Source organism: Calonectris borealis, chromosome 13, assembly GCF_964195595.1.
Source record: "Calonectris borealis chromosome 13, bCalBor7.hap1.2, whole genome shotgun sequence".
Classification (NCBI taxonomy): domain Eukaryota; kingdom Metazoa; phylum Chordata; class Aves; order Procellariiformes; family Procellariidae; genus Calonectris; species Calonectris borealis.
The window spans coordinates 3,159,322-3,183,880 of record NC_134324.1 but is presented as its reverse complement, the minus strand read 5'-3'; the positions used below and the strand labels follow the sequence as shown (position 1 = coordinate 3,183,880).

Below are 24,559 nucleotides of genomic sequence, written 5' to 3'. Positions count from 1 at the left end.
AAATCAATGCCTAGCAAATTCTTGAAAGAATACTGCTTTGGCTGACAGCCCAACAGCACTTAATTTTACAGCAGACGATAAGACTGATTCTCAGCCCCACCAGAAGGTGGCTTTACAAGAGATTCCAGAATCACACCCACAAGAACAGAGAAATTAACACGTACCTCAGTAAAAACAATTGCGTGGTCCTTCTTCAGAGGCAACGCAGAAGCGTGGAGTACCAGCTCACAGCTTTGTTCTTCCAGTTGACAGGGATCTCCCTCGGGTTCCAGCTCACAGCTGCTGAACGGCGGTGCTTCAGGTCGTGCGACACACAGACCACCTTTACCTAGGGCTTTTAAATTTGATTGAGACAAAGACGCAGAAATGTAATTTGCAGTTTTTACTTGGGTGAGTTGTTCAAAGGAAGCGGATTACAAAACCCAAACTATGGGCTTTCTGTTACATGCTGGTATTTACTGAATGCAACAGGTTTGGAGTAGGCCTCAAGCAAGGGCTGCAGAGGCCATCAGGAGGTTTTTCTCTTTTTAGTGCCTACTTAGGCAACAACAAATAATGCCAATAGGCCTAAACAGCCGTTAGCTGTAGACTTCACAGCATACCCATTTCTTTCTCATATTGTCTTAGTTTCTGGAACACAGCAAAATCAAGTGGAAAGTTATGCATTCTACAACTACAGTCTAGGTAGACTACATCTAGACTAATTTTATTTCCTCAGATAGAGAGCTATAACTAAACCAAAGTTACTGGCGAAAATTAATGGTGGAAGCTGGTCAACTGCTCATTAGCTTTAATCTTAATTTTAGATCTTCTTCAAGAGGGCTTTGGGTTTCGAGGGAGGTGCAAACGGAAAGCAAGCTACATATTTCTCGAATACTGATATAAGGACTGCTACAAATAGAGAACAAAAAAATTTACCAACACTTAAAACCATGATAGCCTCAGTTCAGACCTATTATCTGATCACAGCAAGGTAAACACATGGAATTTCTTTCAGTTATTTCAGAAAAACCAATCTCTTAGAGCCCGTAAACAAAAGGGCAAAGAACTAACTGCGCCTTGAACAATGGTGTTCTGACTCTGCCCCGCAGTAACCTCAGAACTCCCAAATGCACGTCCCTTTCAACGCTTTCGAGTCAGTGATGAAACTTATATTTCCCTCTCCTTTCTCTTCTCCTTCTACAACTTGTTAGTACGTACTGATAAGACTCATTTTTTGCAACACCGAATAGATCTGGCCATTAGACCTGAAAACGTAAAGAAGTTTCTTCAGATAAAAAAAATCACTGTAACAACAAGATTTTCCAACTTTACCAGCACGTTATCGGAGCTTTGCTTCTTAGAATTTAAAATAAAAACTACACAATCTAGTGCATACTAACTCTCCTTTTTAAAAAGTATAGGCTTTGTAGGATGCCACTTTCTTTTTAAATTTAAAATACATTTTCTGTATTTCAATGTTATTCAGAAATACTCCAAACTTTCACTACAAGATAGCTATACTGATGCATTAAAAAATCTTTACAATATTTCCTAAGTTATTCAGGAATCATAACGATGATCTGCCATTAAAATAGCCACATTACTTTTTCACACAGTTTTTCTTCTTTTAAGTAGTTACACGGTAAGTTACACTATGTATTACATTAAGTTGCCAATCCAAGAGTCATAAATACTTTACCTGGAAGGTTATCATGGAGCCATATTGAAATAAACACATTTGCTATCATCTGCCTCGTTCTTTTAAAAATATGTGTCATTCCTCCGGTATGGTAAAAGCTGCCTTTTTTCCAAGTTTTGAGCTACAGCATTCTTTAGAAGAAATTACCAAGAAAAGACAGAGGAAGCACTTCTCAAAATTTAAGCCGCATAAACAACTGAATATCGAGCATTAATATGTCCTGCCTGTTACTTCGGTGATTTCTTCCAGGAATGTATGTTTCAGTACTTCAGGGGTGAAGTTTTTTCCCCAACATTAGTGAAGCAGATGTGACTTAGCCATGTTTACCAATTAACTTTTAAAATGTACTTTAGAGAAAAGGAATTGACAATTTGCCCTACAGAAGAGACAATATACAAAAGTTAAACTTAATTTTTAAAAAGTATCTTATCACCCTTTATTTTCAGGTGCTTCACAACGATATGACAAAATAAAGTATTACAATCAGTTTTATGTAAATAAAAAATTAATATCAACAAGTTCCAAATCTCTGTATAACGAATACAGTCAATCATAAATAAAACCCCATGCATTAAATTGAAAATATTTCTATATTATAAAAATCATCATGTGACCCAGTTCTTTAAGACATTGGATTTTTCAAAAATATATAACTTATATCATATAAAAGTTACAGTATACATTCTTACTTTTATTATGTTACTGCATTATGAAAGAAACTATATTGAACTTTCAGGTCAAGCTTCACGTTTAAGTGACTATTAATGATACATTTGAGAGGCATTTCCAAGTGTTTCACTATAAATTAATAAAACCATGTCTTGCAATGCAACTTTTCCTGTGTACTTATGTTACTTTTTCATTGTTTAACAGGTTTGCTTACTGGGTCAGAAACCTTAAAGAGTTTAAGTCAGGCACATATATTTAAAATGAGGACTCACAAGCATGGCATAATGTAGATTTGATTTGCTTTTTTAAAGCCATTGCATAGCACCTTTACTATAAATTATTAATAGAGAGATGTGGCTACAGTTCTTTGTAGTTATATGGAACAAGCCATTTGTAGAGTATTATATAAAACGTGGAGCTTAGATGTCTGAACTGAAGATGGCGGGCACGTTTTTAGCTTTGACAAAGAAACACTTCACAAAACAGCAGCTGAGTAATAAAGATTCACAGTCACCATTCCAATATTTGTACACAAGCAGATTAGTAATCTGATTTGGGCTGCCTTCATTTCAGCAAATACATTCCAAACTTCTCTGTAATAACCTGCATCTTTTTTGGTACCTCTAGAAATTTCTCTCATCATGTGTCTCACATGGGTGGACAAGACAATGATGCTAATAGAAGTGTATATTATGGAAGAACTATTATACTATATCATATTCCAGGTTTTACTAAAAAATTCCTTCCCACTACTAATAAATCTATTCTGCAGGACAGAGAAATACTAACTGAGAGATTGATTATGGTCTTTCTGAAAGCAGAGAACACACCCAGACAGGATACAAAACTTTTCATGCTTTTTCTGTCCCGTTTTCCTTGGCTGTAGATAGGGAAACAGTAGTCTTATAGCTGTATTTGTTTCAGTGCCAAAACCCACGCCTCTAATCCCAGCTTTTCAACTGTGTTGGGATATTAAACAAAAAATCTTGATAGAAAACAAACAATAAAAAATTACTCTCCTGTAGGGAAGAATGAGACAGAGAAATCTCAACTGACCAAAAAACTAAACTAAAAAGTGACAGTAGTAGACAAACCCTGTACTGGAATAAACCAGTGCTGGCTCGCTCCTCTCATCCACCAAGAAGAAATGACACAGCACAGAGATACCATTTTATGAGCTCTAGAATTGTATTCCTCATACTGTTCATTCATGGAAGTGGGTAGGAGCAATAATTTTAAGTTATGTTCCCAGAAAAATGTATCTAAGACTTCTGAATGACAATTTAACTCTGAGGCATAGTTCCATTACAATTTTGCCCTAAGGAGTAATTTGAGACTCAAATACAGCCTAGGGACAGCTTTGTGTATCATGTCCATTTACAGCACGAACTTCTTGTAAAATCAGGGGTTGTCATACAAACAGCTTGCATGAAACATTTAATTCTTGACTGCCTAACCATCAAGGAGTCCAGTGTACCTTTTGCAGACCAGACACTTCCATTTGTATCATGAGATTTGAGTGGTAATGCCCTTAAGGTAGGGAAAGGGCCAGACTAGCTTTTGGCACTGCAGGTAGAGGGCAGTCCTTTAGGGCCTTCTCCTGCCTGGAAAGGGCAGAGGTGCTTGTTCCTTAACAGCAAACTAGCTTCCCTCCCTGCTCCCAGAGGACTAATTCCTGAGCATAGTTTCCCACTGTGTACTGAAAAATGTCATCACAGTAAACCTCTACAAATTCCATGCAAACCTGCATCATCTTACCTTTCTTGTTGACTTGTTGTGGTAGCGTATCACTCAAAGGACATAAGTTAGAATTTAAATAAAATCTAGGAGTAGAGCAGATGGTTTTTCCTTTATGTTTTTTATCCAGAACCTGATCAAAGGGCCAGATATGGAGGTAGATAATACAATTTCTGCCATCCAGTCTTGCACTTGAAAATGATTATTTCTTCACCATTTTCACTTCCTGCCTTATGTCTTCATCTGTTTCCCTGGAAATGGTATATGAAGCCCAGCCATCTAATTTCTCTACTTCTCTCTCTGTGATGGAACACTAAATGTGTCTTGTCCAGGAGCTCTGTGAAGATTGATTTAATATCCTCTGATTGCTGCCTGAATTCTGACAGTTTCCTGGGCCTTAAGAGATGATTAAAGAAACAAAACACATTAAATTCTAAGTCAGCTGTCCCAAGCAAGTTTAACTAATAGAATTCTTCCCTTTAAACTTCACATTTACTGACTTCACCTTCCGTTGGGCTCCGTATAATGAAGCCCAACACTCTGCCTGAAATTTGGATTCCAAAATATCAATACTTATCTGTTCCTGAACCATCATAAAAGCCTTACTTATTCTTTTGCTCATTCATCATTTGTGCCTTGTGCACATTCCATTATGCAGTATCTCCTCAAAACTTCTACTAGTCCCACAACGACACTAGGAATACTTTTTGCCTGTACTTCACTAGTCATTTGCCTTTGCATTAGCAGCCTTAGAAGAAGGAACCAGGTTGTGGAATCTCTTCTTATGGAGAACAGGAGCAAATATCCCTTCGTACCCCAGTGCTGAGAATACATTCATATGAAGCAGAATTCCCTTTCAGGTTTAAGTCTTCCAACCAAACTCCCTGTTTGTATAGTTTGTTCTTGCTTCCCTCCCCTCAACTTTACAATAAAGCACGTATTTTCATTAATTGAAAGATAACAGAATTCAACAGATCGAAGGACAAACTACCAGCACAGCATCCTTTTGCAGTTTGTGTATTAGGGAAGTGCCACAGTAGATACAGATGAGATCACCCCTAGGCAGCGGGCTGATTATCATTGTGTACTGATAACACTGAGTTGCACTTTGTTCAACGAAGGCCACCAGATCTATTCCAACCCTTTTAAGAGTGTTTTGAAGAGAAATGGAGGATGAACAGAAGTAGAGTAATATACACAATGATAAAAGCAGTGTTTGAATGTTTCATCCTAGGAAACTTAATCAATTGCTAATTTCGTTCTTATGGAAAAATTTCACAGAATTTCACAGAAATCCTACCAAGATCAACGGATATTGCATACAAACTTCTGGGAAGAAAAAGTTGGCTGCCTATTACTTCTGTTTTTAATATTTGTCAGCACTTTAAACCTCAAAACTACAGAAGGTTTCCAACTTCCTAAATATTGCTAATGCATTTTATATAAATTCAAATAGTATCAGTTTCGTGATTGAGAAATTTGCACACAGTTCTTCAAAGTATTAGAAGCAGGTGAAAACTACTTCTGCATAGCATATAAAGGATGTTTTAGAGATTAGCATTGTGTTTTTTCCCAACTTAAGTGACATTTAAATACACAAGCAGCATGCAGGACAAGAAGTTGTTTCCATTCACCTTTGTGAAAGAGGCAAACAACCACAAATGACTTTGCAATACAAAAAAAGTGACTTGTTTATACAAGCATTAAAGATAATGCTATTCATGTGATGTAACAACGGACTTTTTAAGGGTACTCAGACCAATAAGAAGTTGTACTTCATTCCAGAGCTGAGAGAAAAAAGACAAAGAAGCCTCTGCAAACCCCACCCATCACATTCTTCTTTTAGATCAATGAACATCTGAGCCGAAGTATAGAGATATGTTTACATTTTCAAATATCCTTTGTGAAGTGACATTTATTAACAAGCTTGGCACAGAGAAACCTCATTGTGAGAGGACACTGACAAATCTCATTTTCTCAGTGTCTCACTAATGACACTGATAATGAGTGAATTGTCACTGCTCATAAGTAGTGAGAAACAAAATATTCACTGAACAGAATCATGTAAGTCAGTAATACAAATTGGGATATAAGAAAATACCTGATTAAATTATACCTCACAGAGTATGTATTGTAAGGATTATTCCTTCCCTCTTCCCTCCCCCTTATCGGTAATACTTTGCAAAGATTTGTAAGCAGATTTGTCTTAGCTTCTAGTACTGTACATATCCACATCTTCTGGGCTGGACTGACCATGGTCCATAAGTTTTGGATCAGGCTTAAATTTTGGTGTCTTCACTGTTCCTGTTAGAGATATTAAAGAAATTGAATTAAAAATACATATATATTTGAGTTGCAGAAAAAAAGCTTATTGACACATTTTGAGAACTACTGTATTACCAAACACTTACAAATGATCAAAATATGCATGTTCTAGTTAAAACCGAGCAAGTGATACAGGGCAATGAAGGCATGTTGTAATTATTAGCATACAGCAGTGGATGGAGAGCAGGTCTTCCTCGTACTCTCTATACTTCAGTACTACTTCCTGAAGACAGCAGGGTGAGAGAAGAAACAGTGATGCTTTGCCCGACACACAGAAAGGAAGGGAAAGTTTGGGACGTGGAAAAAAAAAAATGTCCAGTCTTTCTTCCCCCACTGCTCCCAGGAGCACAGCTGTCCCCCAACACCAACTGAATCAGTATCTTCCCTGAAGCTGCTGCCAGACAGTAAGAATTCCAAATTAAGACAAACACTCTTACCTAGTTTCACTTCCTGACTTCCAAAACCAGTGAACTAAGTTTACTAAAACGTTGAGCCCTCACACTCATCCTGAATGACAAGGCACCAAGACTGACATATTTAACAATGCTGTAATTCCAGAGGATCTAAGGGAATATACAGGCAGGTTTTCTAGGACTGTGCCTCCTACTACCAGGTCTGCTTCTTTTCCTGCTACATCAGTTGGTTTAATAAAGGGTGCTATGTTCTCCTGAAAGCTTTGCCCTGTTTGGACGAGTGAAAATAAACATCTCTGACAACACAGATTAATTTAGGGCATGGACATTTTTGATTGTATTAGGGACATGAACTAATTCCACCCATGAAAGCAAAGACAGAAGATACCTATATACATAAAACCATTAAAGACAGTCTGGCCTGAAACGAATGTAGAAACAGATCAAAGCATTCCACAAACTAAACCAAAAAAATACAAGTGCAAAGCAAAGAAAGATGTGAATGTGTATTACAGTGAAAATAAAAGAACAAAAAAAATTAAAAACCCCATCCAAATATGTCCTGCTTGCTTTCCAGAAAAAAAAAGTTCTGGTAGAGAACACAGTAAAAAGGAGTAAGCAAGTTTAAGTGACGAGTAAAATTCGGAAATTGCCCCTACAAAATGTAACAATATTTTAAAACAAATTTAGTTCTCCTTAATAGGTAATTCCACTATTGCTCTTAGCAATTGGCCTGTCGAAATATTTGTAGGTTAAATATGCTGTTACATGATCTATTTGATTATCTCAACTACTTAAGATGCACAAAGACCATCACTAAAAAAACCCTAGCAAAATAAAATCCAGTGCTTCATTTGTCAATTATGCATTCCTCTTTTACCGGCATCTGAAGATATAGAACCCATACCGAGAAATGAACAGTAATTCAAATTAGCTGTTTCCATAAAAATCCAGCAGTAATCCTTTAAATTACACTTATGGTATTCTGGCAACAGAAGGCTAATTTAAAGTAGGTATTTAACAGAAGTACTTAATGATACCATCTCGTTGCTAACAACATGGGATATGGTCCACACAATACGGAGCGAAAGAAAACATTATTGAGAAAGAACAACAGATTTGTAAGAATTCTGATACTGTGACAGGGTCCACAGTGACAGGGTCCTCACCTCCCTGAGGCTCTGAAGTGTGTATTAAATGACAGCGTGTACCATACATTCTCAAGAATAACATGCTATGACAGTCTGCTCCATTTTAAAGCAAGGGTAACTACAAAATTAAGTCAAGTAATTCAAAATTTGCAAGTTGCCCTGAGATTACACTTGAAATTTTTAATTCACCTGATGAAGGCACTGGATCTTTATTACTCCAAGACTCTACTGGAGAAGATTCTGTTCTGTTAAATGATCTTGACTCGATAGCAGACTCCGGTTTTGTACTAGAAATTTCTTTCTTTTTCTTATCTTCTTGTGTAACTGATTTTGACTCTTGCTGCAGCTGTGAACCAAACATTAATGAAAAAAAATGCACATGGGTATATGCTTAATACATTACTGCAAAATAATGTATTCTCTTTCAGATATGACATCATACAATAATATTCAACTAGTAATGTTAAAGTCAGCTGCATACAAGGGACGCAGCTGGAAAAAAATAAAATTCATGCATGATCCCCACATTTCAGATACAGTAACTTCAAATTCACATGTAAGGAAATTTACTTTGTCACGAGTGCATACTTAAGCCTGATACTGTGCTTTTACCCGAGACCCTCAAAGTACTTCACAAGGAAGTCACTGTTCATTTACAGATGAGGAACCTATACAGAAGACTGAAATAGCATTTAGTTTTTACAAAACACTTATGTATTGGTTTTGTGTGGCGAGGTTTTGGTAGCAGGGGGGGCTACAGGGGTGGCTTCTGTCAGAAGCTGCTAGAAGCTTCCCCCATGTCCGACAGAGCCAATGCCAGCCGGCTCCAAGACGGACCCGCCGCTGGCCAAGGCCGAGCCCATCAGTGACGGTGGCAGCACCTCTGGGATAACACATTTAAGAAGGGGGGAAAAACTGCTGCGCGACAGCAGCCAGGAGAGAGCGAGAATATGTGAGAGCAACAACTCTGCAGACACCAAGGTCAGTGAAGGAGGGGGAGGAGGTGCTCCAGGTGCCAGAGCAGAGATTCCCCTGCAGCCCGTGGTGAAGACCATGGTGAGGCAGGCTGTCCCCCTGCAGCCCATGGAGGTCCATGGTGGAGCAGATATCCACCTGCAGCCCGTGGAGGACCCCACACCGGAGCAGGTGGATGCTGGAAGGAGGCTGTGACCCCGTGGGAAGCCCGCGCTGGAGCAGGCTCCTGGCAGGACCTGTGGACCCCTGGAGAGGAGCCCAGGCTGGAGCAGGTTTGCTGGCAGGACCTGTGACCCCACGGGGGACCCACGCTGGAGCAGTCTGCTCCTGAAGGGCTGCACCCCATGGAAGGGACGCACGCTGGAGCAGTTCCTGAAGAACTGCAGCCCGTGGGAAGGACTCACGTTGGAGAAGTTCGGGGAGGACTGTCTCCCGTGGGAGGGACCCCACGCTGGAGCAGGGGAAGAGTGTGAGGAGGAAGGAGCAGCAGAGACGTGTGACGAACTGCCCGCAACCCCCATTCCTCGTCCCCCTGCACTGCTTGGGGGGAGGAGACAGAGAAATCAGGAGTGAAGTTGAGCCTGGGAAGAAGCGAGGGGTGGGGGAAGGTGTTTGTAAGATTTGGTTTTATTTCTCATTATCCTATTCTGATTTTGATTGGTATTAAGTTAACTTCCCCAAGCCGAGTCTGTTTTGCCCGTCACAGTAATTGCTGAGTGATCTCCTGTCCTTACCTCGACCCACGAGCCTTTTGTCATATTTTTCTCCCCCTGTCCAGCTGAGGAGGAGTGATAGAGCAGCGTGGTGGGCACCTGGCGTCCAGCCAGCGCCATTCCACCACAACTTGCTACCCTTAGTTAACAGAAGACGGAAAGATAAATCGTGGTAACACCCTAGTAATGAAAAATAATGTATTGTTTTGGGAACGGGCTTCACTCGGGCGAAAAAAATAAAGTTAATAGAAACTGTCTTTACCACATCAATTCTCATTTCACTATCATTTTCGTTACGTTTATCTGAATCCCATTTTCAAAATTCAGAATTCCATTTGCGCTCCTCAGTGGAAATAAAAGGTGAGGACTGCATACAAATGATGACCATAAATTTACAGCAAAACACTTCTAAATGTTAACAGGACTGAGAAACTTTCATTTGCTTTAAAAAGAGCAAAAAAATTACTGTGCAAAGCTGAAATTTTACTCAGGGAAGCACTACTTTTGTCAAGGTTTTTTAAATTTCCTGGAGAGATATCCTTTCAGGTTGCAGAAACAACATGTTTAATTCTGGGATGTACTAACTCAAATTCCATATGTAATTTACAGGAGGTTAATATTCCCCTCTACTTAGTGCTGGCAAGGCCTCAGCTGGTTTATTATGTCCTATTTTGACCACCTCACTTAAAAAAAACCTACCACAAACCACACACAAAACCCCCTAAAAGCAGAAAGAGGAGAGAGAGAAACTAGGGAAAGCTCAGAGGAGAACAAGAATGACACAATAGTTAGAAAGTCTACTCTATAAGAAAAGGTTATACTAGGGAGAAGATAATGTCAAAAACCGCAATAAATTTTCCATATGTAAGAGGTCAATATAAAGAGGTTACTGACCATTTATTCACTATGGCTGCAATGAGGACAGGACAAGAAAAAAAAAAACCAGACATAGACAATTTATATCACAGGGTAATTAGAACAGACTACCAGGAAAGGTTGTGGGATTTCCTTCACTGATATGTTTAAGAATAAGCTAGTCATACCTATTGTAATTCTGTGTGTCTTTATTTTAAATTCAGTGGTCTGCTTAGGACCAAAGCTTGAATCAGAATGGATTATTTTTGTCAAGATCAAAAATGAGCTATAAGAGAACCTCAGTCTTCTCTTGTCCATCTTGCATGTATTGTGGGGCTACATAGGGGATCTCAATATCTATTGTCCGAAAGGTATTACAAATACGACATTAATTAAACACTGAAGTTACAAAAATATCAGACGTGTTTTTGTACCTCACTTAACGCAATTAGTAATCTCAAGCAGTATCAGCAGAATAGTAACTGACCTTCTAGTTTACTTTTTTCTCCCTCTGAATTTGAGTTACAGTCATTACTTCAGAAAGCCTACCTTGGTGACGTCTTCCTTTTTTGCCCATAGCGATCGCACAGCTTCATAGGTTTGATGGCTTGCAGAAAATAGCTTTTTCCCTGTTACCTATTTTTTTAGAAAAACGTAATTTAACGACAGCTTTAAAAATACTAAGATACATAGACTATTCCAATCTTATTTGCATGAGAACATGCTTGACCCCATACCAAGACATTTCAATCATCTACTTTTCAAAAACTAGTGCATAGTTCTCTTACATCAAGTAAATCCTAAATAATGTTTAAATTGGTCCTAGAAATCCACAGGTAGCATTCACATGCTACATCCACCTACTCAAAATGAAATCAAAACCTGATCAGCAAACAGTGTTTTGGCAATGTTAGCACAATAGACTCGAGCAGCAGCTTTAAAGGATCCAAACTTGTCTCACTATGTTGGAAATGATCAAAGAGTAACAGAAAAGGAAAAAGCCCCAAAAGATGATGTGGCCCATGTTAGTGAGCAGCGCTTTGCTTTATAAATGACCAAATCCTTCAGTCTATTTTCAAAAAGTAATTTCATAATACTGCAGTAACTATGGAGCAGTGATACAAAAGGTGATACATAATGCAAGTAGACAGGAAACAAGATTTAGCTTGCTGAGGTAGGTCATAACGTACAGTGTAGCATTCCTATCCATTTCTCCATCTTCCAATCCTGACATTTAAGTCTTAGGTAATAAGCCAAGAAATCCCACTGCCTCTTGAGGAACTATAATCCTCATTGATTTGCATAGAAGAAAAACCAACGTATCAGTTTAGCAATATAAGACTGCCCAAAGATTTTAACCACAGTGTAGGTCTTTGCAATATCTTCCTAAGTACTCTGGAAGTATAAAAATACCAAACAAAACCACCCCACTAAAATTAGTAACAATAACAACTGATTCATCATGATGGAAAGTTGGAGATTCAATAGTAGTTTTTTCAATCAGATTTCAGGATAACGTTCCATAAATCTTTCTGTGAAAACTTAAATCTGATCATTTAACTAAAAGATTGATAAGTCCTAGAACCAAACACAACTAAACTAAATTTCCCTATCTCATCAATTTATCACAAAGTGCAGTTCTGAAACTATAAATACAAAGTCCGTCAAGGAACTACGAAGAATTCTTATAAAGCAGTATGTGCTTTTCTAAATTGGGAAACACTGGAAAACCTTAGAGAAGAAAGAGATATATAAACTTTAAATCCTGCTTTTCAATTCACTTTTTGTGTAGAAAAAAATGTATGCAAACAATTCTTGAATACAAAATATTAAGTGTAGTTCTGCTTTTCTACATAAACAGCTAAGACATTCTAATCAGGTAGACAACTGCAAGATGACAGTAATTGGAAAACAAGGAATTCTAACAAGAGATGCAATTATACAGTATCTCAAATTGCACATCTATCAAGTTTGGCAAGGCTTTATTTTTTATTTAACTTTATTTCAGCAAGATAAAATAATCTTCATTTATTTGAGAAACAAGGATTAAAAATTGAGAGGCTATACAACTGCATTTTTATTAATTTTTTATAGTTATGCAATTAACACCTGTGATGCATTATATATGTTTTAATGAAGACGCATGTGAATTCTGACTCATAGACCCAAGACGCTTAATTCAAGTGAAATGAGAATGCTATGACTAAATTCACTGTTAATTCAGTATTAAAATCCAGGTAAACTTACCTTAGCAATTACCACTGACTGAGCTGGGTAACAAACAGAAATTCCTAAAGTAGTAAGTCCCAATGGATATGCAATTTTCTTAAATCTAGAATCTGTATAAAGCCAAATATTTCAAATAATTAGACACTAATGAAATGTAAAGCTAAGCAGTTGTATCAATTAAATGCCATTGTGTAACCGTTGCTTACGTCAGTATCCCCATCCCGTCATCCCCATAACGACTGGAGGAGAGAATACAGAGTGTGATTATAGTTTAGTACAGTCACGTTTGCAGGAGATACTGATATTCTGAACATTGGTTTCCTGAATGAGAAATAATCCCAAACCCGATTTTCCAATACTGTGAAAAATGAGAAGAATGTCTGTGTCATTTCGGATCCGCTGTGGTTCTTCACTAGCTCCATATGCACTCTCTTGAGGACACAGATTGCAGAATTTGGAGCAGCCAGGAGCCTGGAAACTGGGGCCTTTTTGTTCAAACGTGAGAACGGCTGGGCCAGGCTCAGGTTCCTGTCTGTCGACAAGGAGCCCTGATGACAGATTCGAAGCCCGTGTCTTTTAAATCTGTCCACCAAAAAGTAACAGGGATACAGGAAGAATGCTTTTACTAATCTGCCAGTATTTTGATTAACCCATTTGCCTTGTGAAATATTCAGATAGACAGACACTCAGGTATTACAGATTAACATTTTCTGAACAGTATCTTCTAGCAGTTTAAGTGTTATTCTTCTACTATTTATCTTGAAAGCAGAGGTGGCTGTATCTATCGAATTAATCCTTTTGGCTTCAAAGCTGCCGAAATCATGCTTGCTGATGTGTATGCTCTTGTACCTATGTAGCCAAATGCCAACATTCTTTAGCTTCTTCCCTCTAAATTCCCTTGGTTTTCACTATATTCAGCAACCTTATCTATTAATTTGTCTCCAATTTCCTCCCACACACACATTGTTTCTGAAAACCAATAATGAACAAACTCAAAACAAGTGTCCTACTTTGAATTTCTGTTGATTCCACCATTAAAAATGACTGTATAATCCTGCTCTATCTGTTAGGTCTTGGCCAGCTTCTAAAAGAAATATTTAATAACGTCCCTTCAATTTATCAGGAAGGATTTTTTTTAATACTAGTTACATAGGTTTTTGCCTATGTTTCAGAAAAATCTTTTGACCATCAAAATTACTACATGTTACATATGCAACACACCAATAATGAAAATAAGCAAAAAACCCTACCTTTTCTGGCCAGCACTATGCCAGCTAAGCCTGATATTGTAATTACACCAACTTTGGGAAGAAATTCTGGTGGTGGATTCTTCAGGTAAACATAAGCATCTTAGAATTAAAAAAAAAAAAAGGAAGAAGAAAAAAAAGAAGCATAGCAATTCAATATTAATCCTTTTATTTTATTTCCCACTTAAGAAATGAAGATGGAAGTAAAATTATGAATATCCAAAACTGAAAACAGTCCAAGACTGGATTTTCGTTAATGAATGAAGATGCCTTATTTTCCAGGTGCACACTCTGCAGTCTGTGTAAGACAGAACCAGAATCAGAGTTCTCAAAACGCAGCAGCAAAGTTAACAATTTTTCTCCTTGGGTATTTTTTTATATTTTGTAAAATGTTAGTCCTTAATAAAGGAAAAGGAAAGCATAGTTTTAAGTTTTGATTTTACAGAGTAAATGAGAAAACACATATTTTAGAATCTCCCAATATACTATTTTTAAGGAAAACAACTTTTATCTGTAGTTTCTGATACTGAACTTGAATGCAAATACTGCTTGTAACTTGTGCTAGAATTGAGAAGCCGTTTTTATAATTAAGACAGGTTGTGGAATTTCTATCGCTGGAGATGTTCAAGACCTGACTGGACAGAAATCTAAGCGACCTGCTTTGGCCCTGCTTTAAGCAGGTGATTGGACTAGACGATCTATAGAGGTGCCTCTACAGAGAGATCTATGGATCTATAGAGATTCCAACTTCTGTGATACTATGATTTTAAGAACAAAGCTAAAATCAAAGGAATGAGAAATACTATTTAACTGGTCATTGGTCACTCCCCTTCCACCTTTTCCCCCTCCTCCCCCCTTAACTAGAATTTGCTGTTTCAACCATCTAAATCGCAAGGAGAAACAACAGAAAATGCTCGATTCAGAAATATGTGACTTGCCTACCTTTTCCAAATTGAATTGAATCCATTATTCCGTTTTTAACAGAGACAAAAGCATCCTACAAAAAACAAACCAAAAAAGAAAACAAAATAAATATAAAATCTTTGCGAAGTAGATGTTTTCAGTACAAAACTACTCAGTCGATACATATGGCTCAGCACAATGAGACAAAGAAATATTATGTAACTTTAAAAAAAACAAACCAGATCCGTGAACTTCTACAGAGGCTGTGCTGAGATCTATCCCCTTTTTGACTACCATATTTATATTTTTAAAACCTCCACCCATATTTAATTTTAAAAAATCTCTTTAATATGGTAAGATCACTTTCAAAATTGACATCTCAGGAACAAAACTATAGGGTAGCAAAACATCTGGATGCCCACTGTATAACATAAGAAAATTCAATTATAAAATACAATCTTCTCTTCCCTAGAAAGACTTAACCAGTCAAAATGACTTTGTCTTTTAGTTTGAAAAAATGGTGCTCAGTTTCACTAAAGATAAGCAATACTGATTTGATCTAAGATGCGTGCTCAATTAGTTTGCATTACTCCCTTCAATTGGTCAATTTATTTAATTACAGATTTTTCTTCATCCAGAAAAAACCCTTCTACTAGACTATTATTAGTATCATTGTCCTCAGATTGCGAAACAAATTGAGTAAATACACATTCCTTAGGAGATTAATGAAAAAGAATGTCATCTTCAGTTACTTCACCGCAATCATTTGTTTGCAGTAACACAGAATTTGTACCACCAGAGGTCACTGCTAGTCAATCTCCGAAACACACGCTTGATGAATAAGGGCATGGAAAAGTTTGATACAGATCTGTAACTAAATTATTTCAGTTATGCAGTCACTGACAAAATTTTCACAGACCAATGGAATCAAAATTTACAGAAAATATTGGAAGATATTTTGATTTCCTTGTCTTTTTCAAATCATACGATCTATTTTGTTTGTAAGAGAAAAATACAAGCATAAAATTGCTTATAATAACAACACCCAGGGTAAAAAGTTGTCGTTTACCAGCAGCTAAGAGAATGGTGACAGACATCGCATTTTCTTCTATGCCTAGAATATTCAATAATAGACTTGCCGAGGTATTGTTGATGACTAGTTAATAATAACCTGTTTTAACAGTTATATCGGATGCACTCAATTTGTCTTTCCTAAAGAACCTAAATCAGGTCTTTTAACCTGCCCTTTGGAAGCAGCTCTCTCCCTCTCTGTGGACTGTACCTGGAATTTCAGACTCCCAAACGCTATCAAGTTCTGCCAGCAAGAAGTTACCTACGTAACTCTTGCTGTAGACGTTACCAAGAGGTATTTCTGAACCTGACATTGTGGGTTGGCCCAGGTCCAGTTTAGCATTGACTGAAAGGGACCTCTCTGATCTCACTGCCTTTTGATTTGGAAAACAAGGAGAACACACGGGTTCCCTGTTATAAGCACAGCAGAGAAAAATGAGAGAAGGGTTCATTTTTGCATCTTAAATTATAGGTGTATGCTACTACAAGGAACTGCAAACAAAATCTCCAGGGTGAAGTATGCTGGTTTTTCAACATTTTAGTCGAGTGGGAAACTTTGGATGCAGGTATTTCTTACTTTGCACCATCCAATATAGCGGCCGGTTGTCTGTCGTACTGAAGAAAGTTGTTTCTGCAAGTAACCAGGCTGTTCTTCAACGTACTTCGATTTCAGAGGTGGTGGACAGTAAATTGGAAGCTGGAAAGAAAAGCATAACCGTACTGCAGGGAGACAGTTCTGTATACTGAGTAGTATTTACACTGAATAGTGTTTTTCAAGACTGCAAATCCTTAGTGTTCCCATTACAGCAAACAAAACCTCTACATTGAATTATATTCTTCTGTATTTACAAACTTATTTTACAGAAGTGTGACTACAGGTTAATTCTTTAGAAATGAAAACTGAAAATAGTGTATAGGTTCTAAGAAGTAGAATTACTGAGTATGATAAAAATATGTTTTATTCAGAAAGAGAATAAGCAAGAATAGTTGGAAGATGCATGCATGTATTACTAGAAATTGTACAATAGAAAAAGACTATTATTAAGTATTATACTCTTTTACCTTTTCTGGCTTCAGTCTGGAAATAACATAATAATGAAAATGAGATAAAACTTTACTAACTTACTATTGTAACACTTCACGTTTTATTTGTGCTATAGCGGTCAGTTATTTAGGAGGTAATTTTTATTATCACATATTACTTAGCTATGTATTTTATTTACTGTGTAATATAATTCAATGGAAAGAGATGGTATTCTGCAGATTCTTCTAGTATTATTTTAAAGACTAACAAACAGTAAGATTCTTACCTGATTTGGCTTCATCAGCTGACCTTTTGACTCCTTTTCTGTTGCTGCATATACAGTAATACAGGCAAATGGCAGACCAGAAGAAAGAGCTGTCAGCTTTGCCACCTGGGACAGACAGATGAAAAAAGGGAGTTTTAATGCAGAAATACAAATTTCACTCCAGTAAAATCTGGATTTTCCTATTGTGTTGTGCTTGATCAAATATGGGATTACACAAGTCACTTTTAAAACCTTTTTAAAACAGGATGCCTTTTAGGAACCTCTTCTGCCTTATACAGAGATTTTCTCAAATTACAATGGTAAAGAAAAAGCTCACTGACAACAACAGTTACGTTTAAAATATCAGGAAGAATTTTGTGTTCAAGGCCATGTGGATGCTTCCATCATCGCTTAAGGTAAATTAAGTTCTAATCTATTCAACATACAGGTACTCCAAGTCAATGAATGATTCTCTTGTTTCAGCAAAACACACCTCAATTTTATTTACAGGAATTCTCCCTGACATCAGACGAGATGTCATCTCCTTTCCAATTCAGAGAACGGTTCAACTACTGTCTGTTTGGAATAACTGCGTGTCGGTAATAAATGAAAATATATAGCAATAACTGGAATTAAGAATCAGCTGCTTAACCTTTTGAACGACGTATGTTACAATGTATATTACAGAAATATAGGTTTGGTCATGAGAGTTTGATGTCTACTTAGAACATTAATTTGGAAAAAAACACCATATATTACACAAAGCTTAAACTCAAATACAGCTTCCAGTGAACATTTTTTAAACGATTGCCTTAAGATTCCAATCAGAGCTGGCACTAAGCATGCTGGCGTACCACATATTAAAAAACTTGCCACAACACGTTGAGGCATCTGCAACTTCAGTAGATTATAGTTTCTTCTATATCAATAAAGACTTTTCTGTTTTGTTCTTCACCTGAAGCATTTTTGAAACTTTAAAAATGTGAAAACAAGTATGAAAAACGTTCCCAGGATCTGCACAGAGATGATGGTGGTAAAGTGCCAGAAAAATAGAAAAACAGGGAAAAAAGCAACTTGATTTTGGGAAATACCTTAAATCCCTAGTATAAAACTCTACTATATCATCATTGTTACCTCAGCTTTCAACTGGAAATACCCTGTCAAAGGACTGGGATTTACTCCATAGTATTTAGTTATAATAATGAGAACACAATGAACACGAAGAAACGCAAAAGCACCACCCTGAATTAGCTCAGGTTGATGAGACGTCAATCACGCGCAGATTAAACTACTCAAGACAGCAAAACACCATCGCTTCTAAAGTCAACTGTGCAATCATCACAGCAAAACTTTCAGATCATACAATCACAGCTGTAGGAGACCAGAGGACGACACTGCAATGATGAGTGAAATTAAATGTTATGAAAGAAGGGGTGAGCAGACAATGCCAGAGCTGAAAGCTGTAGGATAAAGCTAAAAATCCTCTTCAGTTGCATTTTTTGGCATGGGGGGCTGAGGGGAGGAAGGGTTACTTAAGGTTTCTCTACACTAACCGTCTTTATTAATATATAGTATTCTTGCTCTTAACGTACAGCCAATGTGCCCCTCCCCTCCCCTCGGAGCATGAAACCTTCTTGTCAGCACAATTATCGCACCACCCTAAAAGTCTGCTAGTGGCTACTCTTTCTTTCATGCTTTTCTTCAATACAGAAACGGTAGGAAGATGTGTAGGACTGAGACCATTTTGCTTTGAGAAACAGAACCCCACCGCTTTTTCTCTTCAGGCCAGGTTGATGTTACAGAATTTCTGTAACACAGCTACATCAGCTGGAAGCGTCAAACCCCGCCAGTTCCAGCACAGCTAGGCTAGCAAACCTCAGCTGGCAAAGCCAACACTGCAGACACAATCATGCTGACCAGCATGTCCTATTCTCTTAATTTACGTTAGTGACCCCCCAAAATACTTTCCCTTTGCAGATGGACATGAAGTGTAACAGGCCTGGGGGGCACTGGTACAGAACTGCCAGAGGTGGCCACCAGACGGAAGCTGGAGATAGGACCCTCGCTGCCTCGGGAGTCCCAACCAGGGGCGATGGGGACAGCAGGAAAGCAGAGACTGAGCGAGCTCCTCTTCCCGAGGGGCTGACGGGGGGGCAGCGACTGGAAGGCAGGAACTTGGGATAGCTGCTGCCCGTCCCCTCTCCGGGGCACGGACGGTTTACCGGCACCACAGGCACAGGAGCAGGCCCTTCGCAAGTTAAGGCAACAACAGGTCTGGATTTGGAGCGGGGCAGAGCGGGAGATACCAAAGATCATGTACCTGAAGAACTGTGTTTTTCCCGTGTTGACCTAGCTATGCTGGCACGCGTGGACGCAGTCAGAAGGAAGACGGAGGTGACACCACTTCCTGAAATCTAGAGAGAAAAGTCCTACGTACGTAAAAATACAGCCATGCTGATACCATGTGTGTTGACCTGCACTGTGAAAAAATTCAGTTAGTCACATGTTGCCAAAAAGTTTAGCGTGTAAGAGCTGTAGCCACAATGATCCAACACACTTAGCGCAGCCTCGGTTCCGACTGCTATGCTGAGGAGTACTTGCCATTTTCCCCTTCAGCGCTAACGACCACCTCAACAGAAACAATCAGGAGGTTCTGCTGACAGCCGTGTCCCCACGCAGGAGAACAGCTCTTCTCACGCTGAACAGCCCCGGGATATAGAAAATAGGTGAGAGAGGACAGCAATCATCAAAATATGAACCAATTAACACAATAACGGGCTTTCTGACAATGTTTCTTAGAGCAAAACGCCACAGTTTGAGCTACGGAAGATTATCTATAAAGGGACACCCATCCTCAAAGAAAAGTCTGTATTTTTAAAGCATTATTAAAGGAAACTGTTTAAAATGTATCATAATTCAGATAGCCTATTTCAGTACGTGATGCTTCCAAGACAACATACCAATATTTGTAGATACTAGAAGGAAAACAAAATTTAGAAGTGAGAAACCATGAAAAAGTTATATTGTTCACTTAAAAAATTTGATTAATTTGCTCACAACGGAGCTTATTGTGCTAAATCTAAAAGAGAAAGCTATACCGGGAATGATGATAGTCGTCCAATTCCTGACTGACAGTAATTGCTTTACTTTTGGATGCCTGAAGACAAATGCATAAATGTTTAAAAATCCAAGTGAACAGCTGTACTATCTAACACTTCCACTGGCACAATTATTCTAAGAAAGTTTCACTCTTTTCTATTGAAATCACTAAGAACTGAGGTGAAAGAAAAGCAACGTCACCTTGACTACATAAAAGAGGCTTCACTACATTGAGTTGTCTATCCTCTTCCTTTATCTAATGACGAGGTATATTAAAAATATTTCAATTAGCCAAGTTGCTGCTTATAATTAAAATTATTTTATTAAAATTACCTCAAAAGATATTATGTATTAAACAAGGAAAATCACCTACTGCTTAGCTAAAGAAATTAAAAGGTATTTTACCTATGAAATCCTCTAAAAGAAGTTACTGAGAATTAAGAAATGGCAGGATTTATAGTTATATCAGAGACAAGGAAAGGGGTACAGAGCAAAACATCTGCAACAAATTTGAGCCATAAAAAAAATGCTGGAATTACATGGTCAACCAGCAGAAGACTCCAGAACATCACCTGATAACTGACTGAAACAAAAAAAACCCTTCTCTTAAATGAATTCAGGAATTTTTTTTTTTTTTTTTAACTGAGAGAGTTTAATTCAACATCTGCTCTGCATTTTACTACTAGTTCTGCTTTTATCTGAATTGATGCTCTGACCTAAGCCCTATGAAACCAACAAACCAGAATCACTGAGTCCCTAACGGCAACTGGTCTAAATACCAGTAGTTACAAAAGCCACATGCCCAGATGACATCTTCTGGAGATGAATTCAGTATGAACATAGATCATTCACCAGAATTACAGATATTAGAAATTACCAGCCTTAATGCTCTGGATGGGAGAGAGGGGAAGGTCAATGGTAAGAGTCAGAAGATTTCCAGTAGTACCAGTGCCATGCTACTGACACTGCCATCATGCTGCAACACGTACCACCAGCGGGTTGGTTTTTTCACAGGCATAAAAAGCACATTGGTTATTTAAAGCACTAAACAGTGTGGACTAACAGGCATGGCATTATTTTTGATGAGAAGACTGAATAGCAATTATTTGCTGAAGAAATTTATTATATGCTTTCTAGCAGAAAATTGTTACAGCTATGCCTTTTAATAGTAGAGCTAGAGTAAAACTAATCAAAATATAGTAATAAAACTGTCAAAGGTACCTGGATCATTTTGGTTTTAAGTCTTTGCATTTCAAACAATCTACTTCAAACTGTTAGAATCTTATCAAAGATCAAAAATACAGAGTCTATTAAAAAACTTTAAAAAGCTACATCACTACAAAGAATTCACTATCTTCAACTCAAAAGATGCAGAATACAAAGTAAAGCATAATAAAACCATATATTTAATTTATGCTAATCTCCAAGACATTAAGTATTGTTTCTCACTGAAACTGCAAATTCTGTACACTTGCTTCAAGAATTGGAGCACAAATAAGGAAACTTGCCCTGAAGGTAGGAACAAGCCGCAAACTGAAAATAGGTATTCAAAGGAGTAGGCTATATGCAAAAACCTGATATGTGTATATGTATATAAATACATACGCCTTCTCTATCACAAAGTCAGAATCTACTAGTCTAAAATAAGATTAAAATTTTATCAGCTACTGCATTTTATCAGCTACTCATATTTTCAGTGGAGAGCTATTACTCAAGGAATAAGAGGCATGGGTTTATAGTTTTTTTGCTACCACTTAGATGTCTTGAGGTAGAACAGAAAACTGTCCCCGATCCTTTTGATGTATTTTTCCCAGAAGTTACATGAGACATGACAATTGTCAGAAGTTTCCAGGCCAAATCCAGTGTTTCAATTTGGACACGTATTTTTAAGTCTCTAATGACAACTACAGAAAACCCACACGAGTGGAACAGAGCATCCTTCCACTTCAACTCAACTTACTGACACTCCACAGACCTTTTTTTAATCTTTGTCTGCCAGATGGTAACCCATGGAGAGTGAAAACTTAAGAAGAAAAAAACTCTATTAATTTTTCATAGTAAATAATAAAGAACACACATAAAGTTATGTCACTTCACCAAAGGCACCAAATCATTCAGACTTATGTACTAAACTGTACTACTTCAAGATCACCCAGCCACACAGCGAAGCCAAATACAGTTCCTTCTTTCAGGTACTTGTCTCATAACAAAGGTAAAATGTTTCATTTTCATTCCTTTGGCTGTTCTCATTTGCATCATCTTTTTCTTTGCAGATATATACACATTTTAAATACTTTGCAAGAGTAAATAGGAAGATTCATGTGAAAGCAACCTATTCATCAATTTGACTATGAAAACTGGGAAACCTGCCTAAATAGTTGAGAGAAAGCCTAGCTCTTTACAGGCACATTCTTCCCTGTTTCAAGACACTATGTTGTCTCTACAGTTAAAGATATTTCAGCTACTTGTGACCCTGTTAGTTTGCAACAGTGTGGTTTTAACATCCTTGCTTTAGTGATGTATAACACTAGCACACTTTACAATGCTACTACCAAACTAGTATCTTGATACTTTGTCTCTCGAGTAAGGAGTGGAAGGCGTTTCAGAAGCTTTAAGTAGATGGAGAACAACCAGAAGAGAAATACTTCTTTTATTCCCTGCTGCACAATTTAACCACTCTCCTGAACCAGCTCTTTCTACCTCAAGTTCTACCACGGAGAAAGCAATACTGAGACCTCTTACTTTCCTACTCCTCCTCCACCTGAACCCTCGGCTGCAGGGACGTCTCATTCCTCCACACTGGAGCAGCGACGCTGTGCAGCCAACACGCGTTCAGCGCTGGGGAAGGACTGTGCGAGGCAACATCGCCCCTGCGAGCTATTCGGCATGGCGGGCCTATCCGCTCCCCGCCCTGCGGACCCCGCGCACTCCCAGTGCTCCTCCCGAGCTCAGCGACGCCCCGACCGGAGCAGCCGCCGGGCCTGGGCCGCACACACCGGCCCGGCCAGTTCCGTCTGTGACCACCGGCTGAGGCCGCCTCTGCGCCGCCCAGCCCCGCCAGCAGAAGGGGCTCGCTCCCTCCCTCTCCTCAGCCGGCGGGGTGCCCGGCGGGGCGCGGAGCGCCCGGCCCGGCGGGCCCGCTCTGAGAGGGGCGAGCGTGCGGGCAGGCCGCGCGGGGCCGGCCGCGCTGTTCTGGGAGCTCCCGAGGGGCGGGGGAGCCGCAGGAGGCCCCACGGGGTGTCCTCCGGCTCCCCACGAGGCCGCGGGTGTCTCTGAGCGGGGCGGGGGGGAGCCCAGGCCGAGGGAGCCGCCGCAGCACCGCCCTCCCTCACGCAAGGCGGCACTCACCTTGGCCGCCATGTTAGCGACAGCCCCGCGGGCGTGCGGGCGGGTACGGCGAGCGGGAAGGGCCGAGCGCTCGGCGCGGGGCGGGGCTCCGAGCTCTCGAGGCGGGCCGGGCCCTGCGTCCCCGCGGGACCCGCCGGCCCCGCCAGGGCGGAGGCGGCGGGAAAGGCGGCGGTCACCGGGCCGCGGGCAGCCCTGGCTCCGCCCGGAGGGCTGCGCCGCGAGGGGCCGCGCCTGCCCTGGGCCGCCCGGCACCGCCTGGGGGAAGGAGCGGGAGCGCCTGCGGGGGCCAGGGTCTGCCGTTCCCTCAGCGTCGGGGCACTGTGGCGGGAGCGAGATGGGCACCCAGGGGCTTTACAGGAACGAATGTCACTAAATAGCTACAACAGCGGATGTGTTTTGGTAGCTGTGTAAGACACCGTGCTCGGTTATCTCGATTCAGTCCCGCACCACGCAGTGCCTGCCATTTAAAGTAGACTTCCGCGGGTCCTGGTCGGTACGGCCTCTGTGGTACCGTCTTCAGAGGTACCTGCCCCGTCAGCGCCTTCAGCGGAGGCCGCGCACACGAGGGTCACTGTAGCAGAGTCTTCAGTCCTGTGGTGAACTGACGTCTCTCTGATACTTTTTTTTCCTGTTAGCTCCTCGAAAATGTTCTCCCCCAACATCTACTCCAGAATACAAGATTAGTAATTACATTTCAGTCAGAAAAGCGCAAATCCTAAATGTCCCCATTTTAAAACACGAAACAGAAAGAAAAACCCAGGTAAGCTGCATTTCCTTTGGCCAGAACAATTTTCTGAGGGCTATTCGTGCCAAGCAGCCACAGCTTGAGCTGTTCGAGTGGCATGGGAGGTACG

The 24,559-nt window shown here is 39.5% G+C and overlaps 1 protein-coding gene across 1 annotated transcript; it reads right to left on the bottom strand.

Annotated features, from left to right (window-relative positions):
- Positions 1-2,088: 2,088 nt before the first annotated feature.
- APOOL (apolipoprotein O like) lies at positions 2,089-23,886 on the bottom strand. Its single transcript, XM_075161951.1, has 9 exons — positions 23,706-23,886; positions 17,280-17,384; positions 16,547-16,666; positions 14,938-14,992; positions 13,999-14,097; positions 12,767-12,858; positions 11,069-11,155; positions 8,166-8,322; positions 2,089-6,391 (listed from the first exon to the last, which is right to left on the bottom strand). The coding sequence occupies exons 1-9, from the start codon at positions 23,715-23,717 to the stop codon at positions 6,294-6,296; spliced, it is 825 nt and encodes a 274-aa protein (XP_075018052.1). The 5' UTR covers positions 23,718-23,886; the 3' UTR covers positions 2,089-6,293.
- Between the last annotated feature and the right edge of the window lie 673 nt (positions 23,887-24,559).

Bases quoted from the DNA above. Each gene is read 5' to 3' on its own strand.
- APOOL (XM_075161951.1), bottom strand. The intron at 16,667-17,279 runs GTAAGAATCTTA...TTTTCTTTCCAG, and splicing joins AGCTGATGAAGCCAAATCAG to CTTCCAATTTACTGTCCACC. The intron at 8,323-11,068 runs GTAGGCTTTCTG...TTTGGTTCACAG, and splicing joins AAAAGGAAGACGTCACCAAG to CTGCAGCAAGAGTCAAAATC.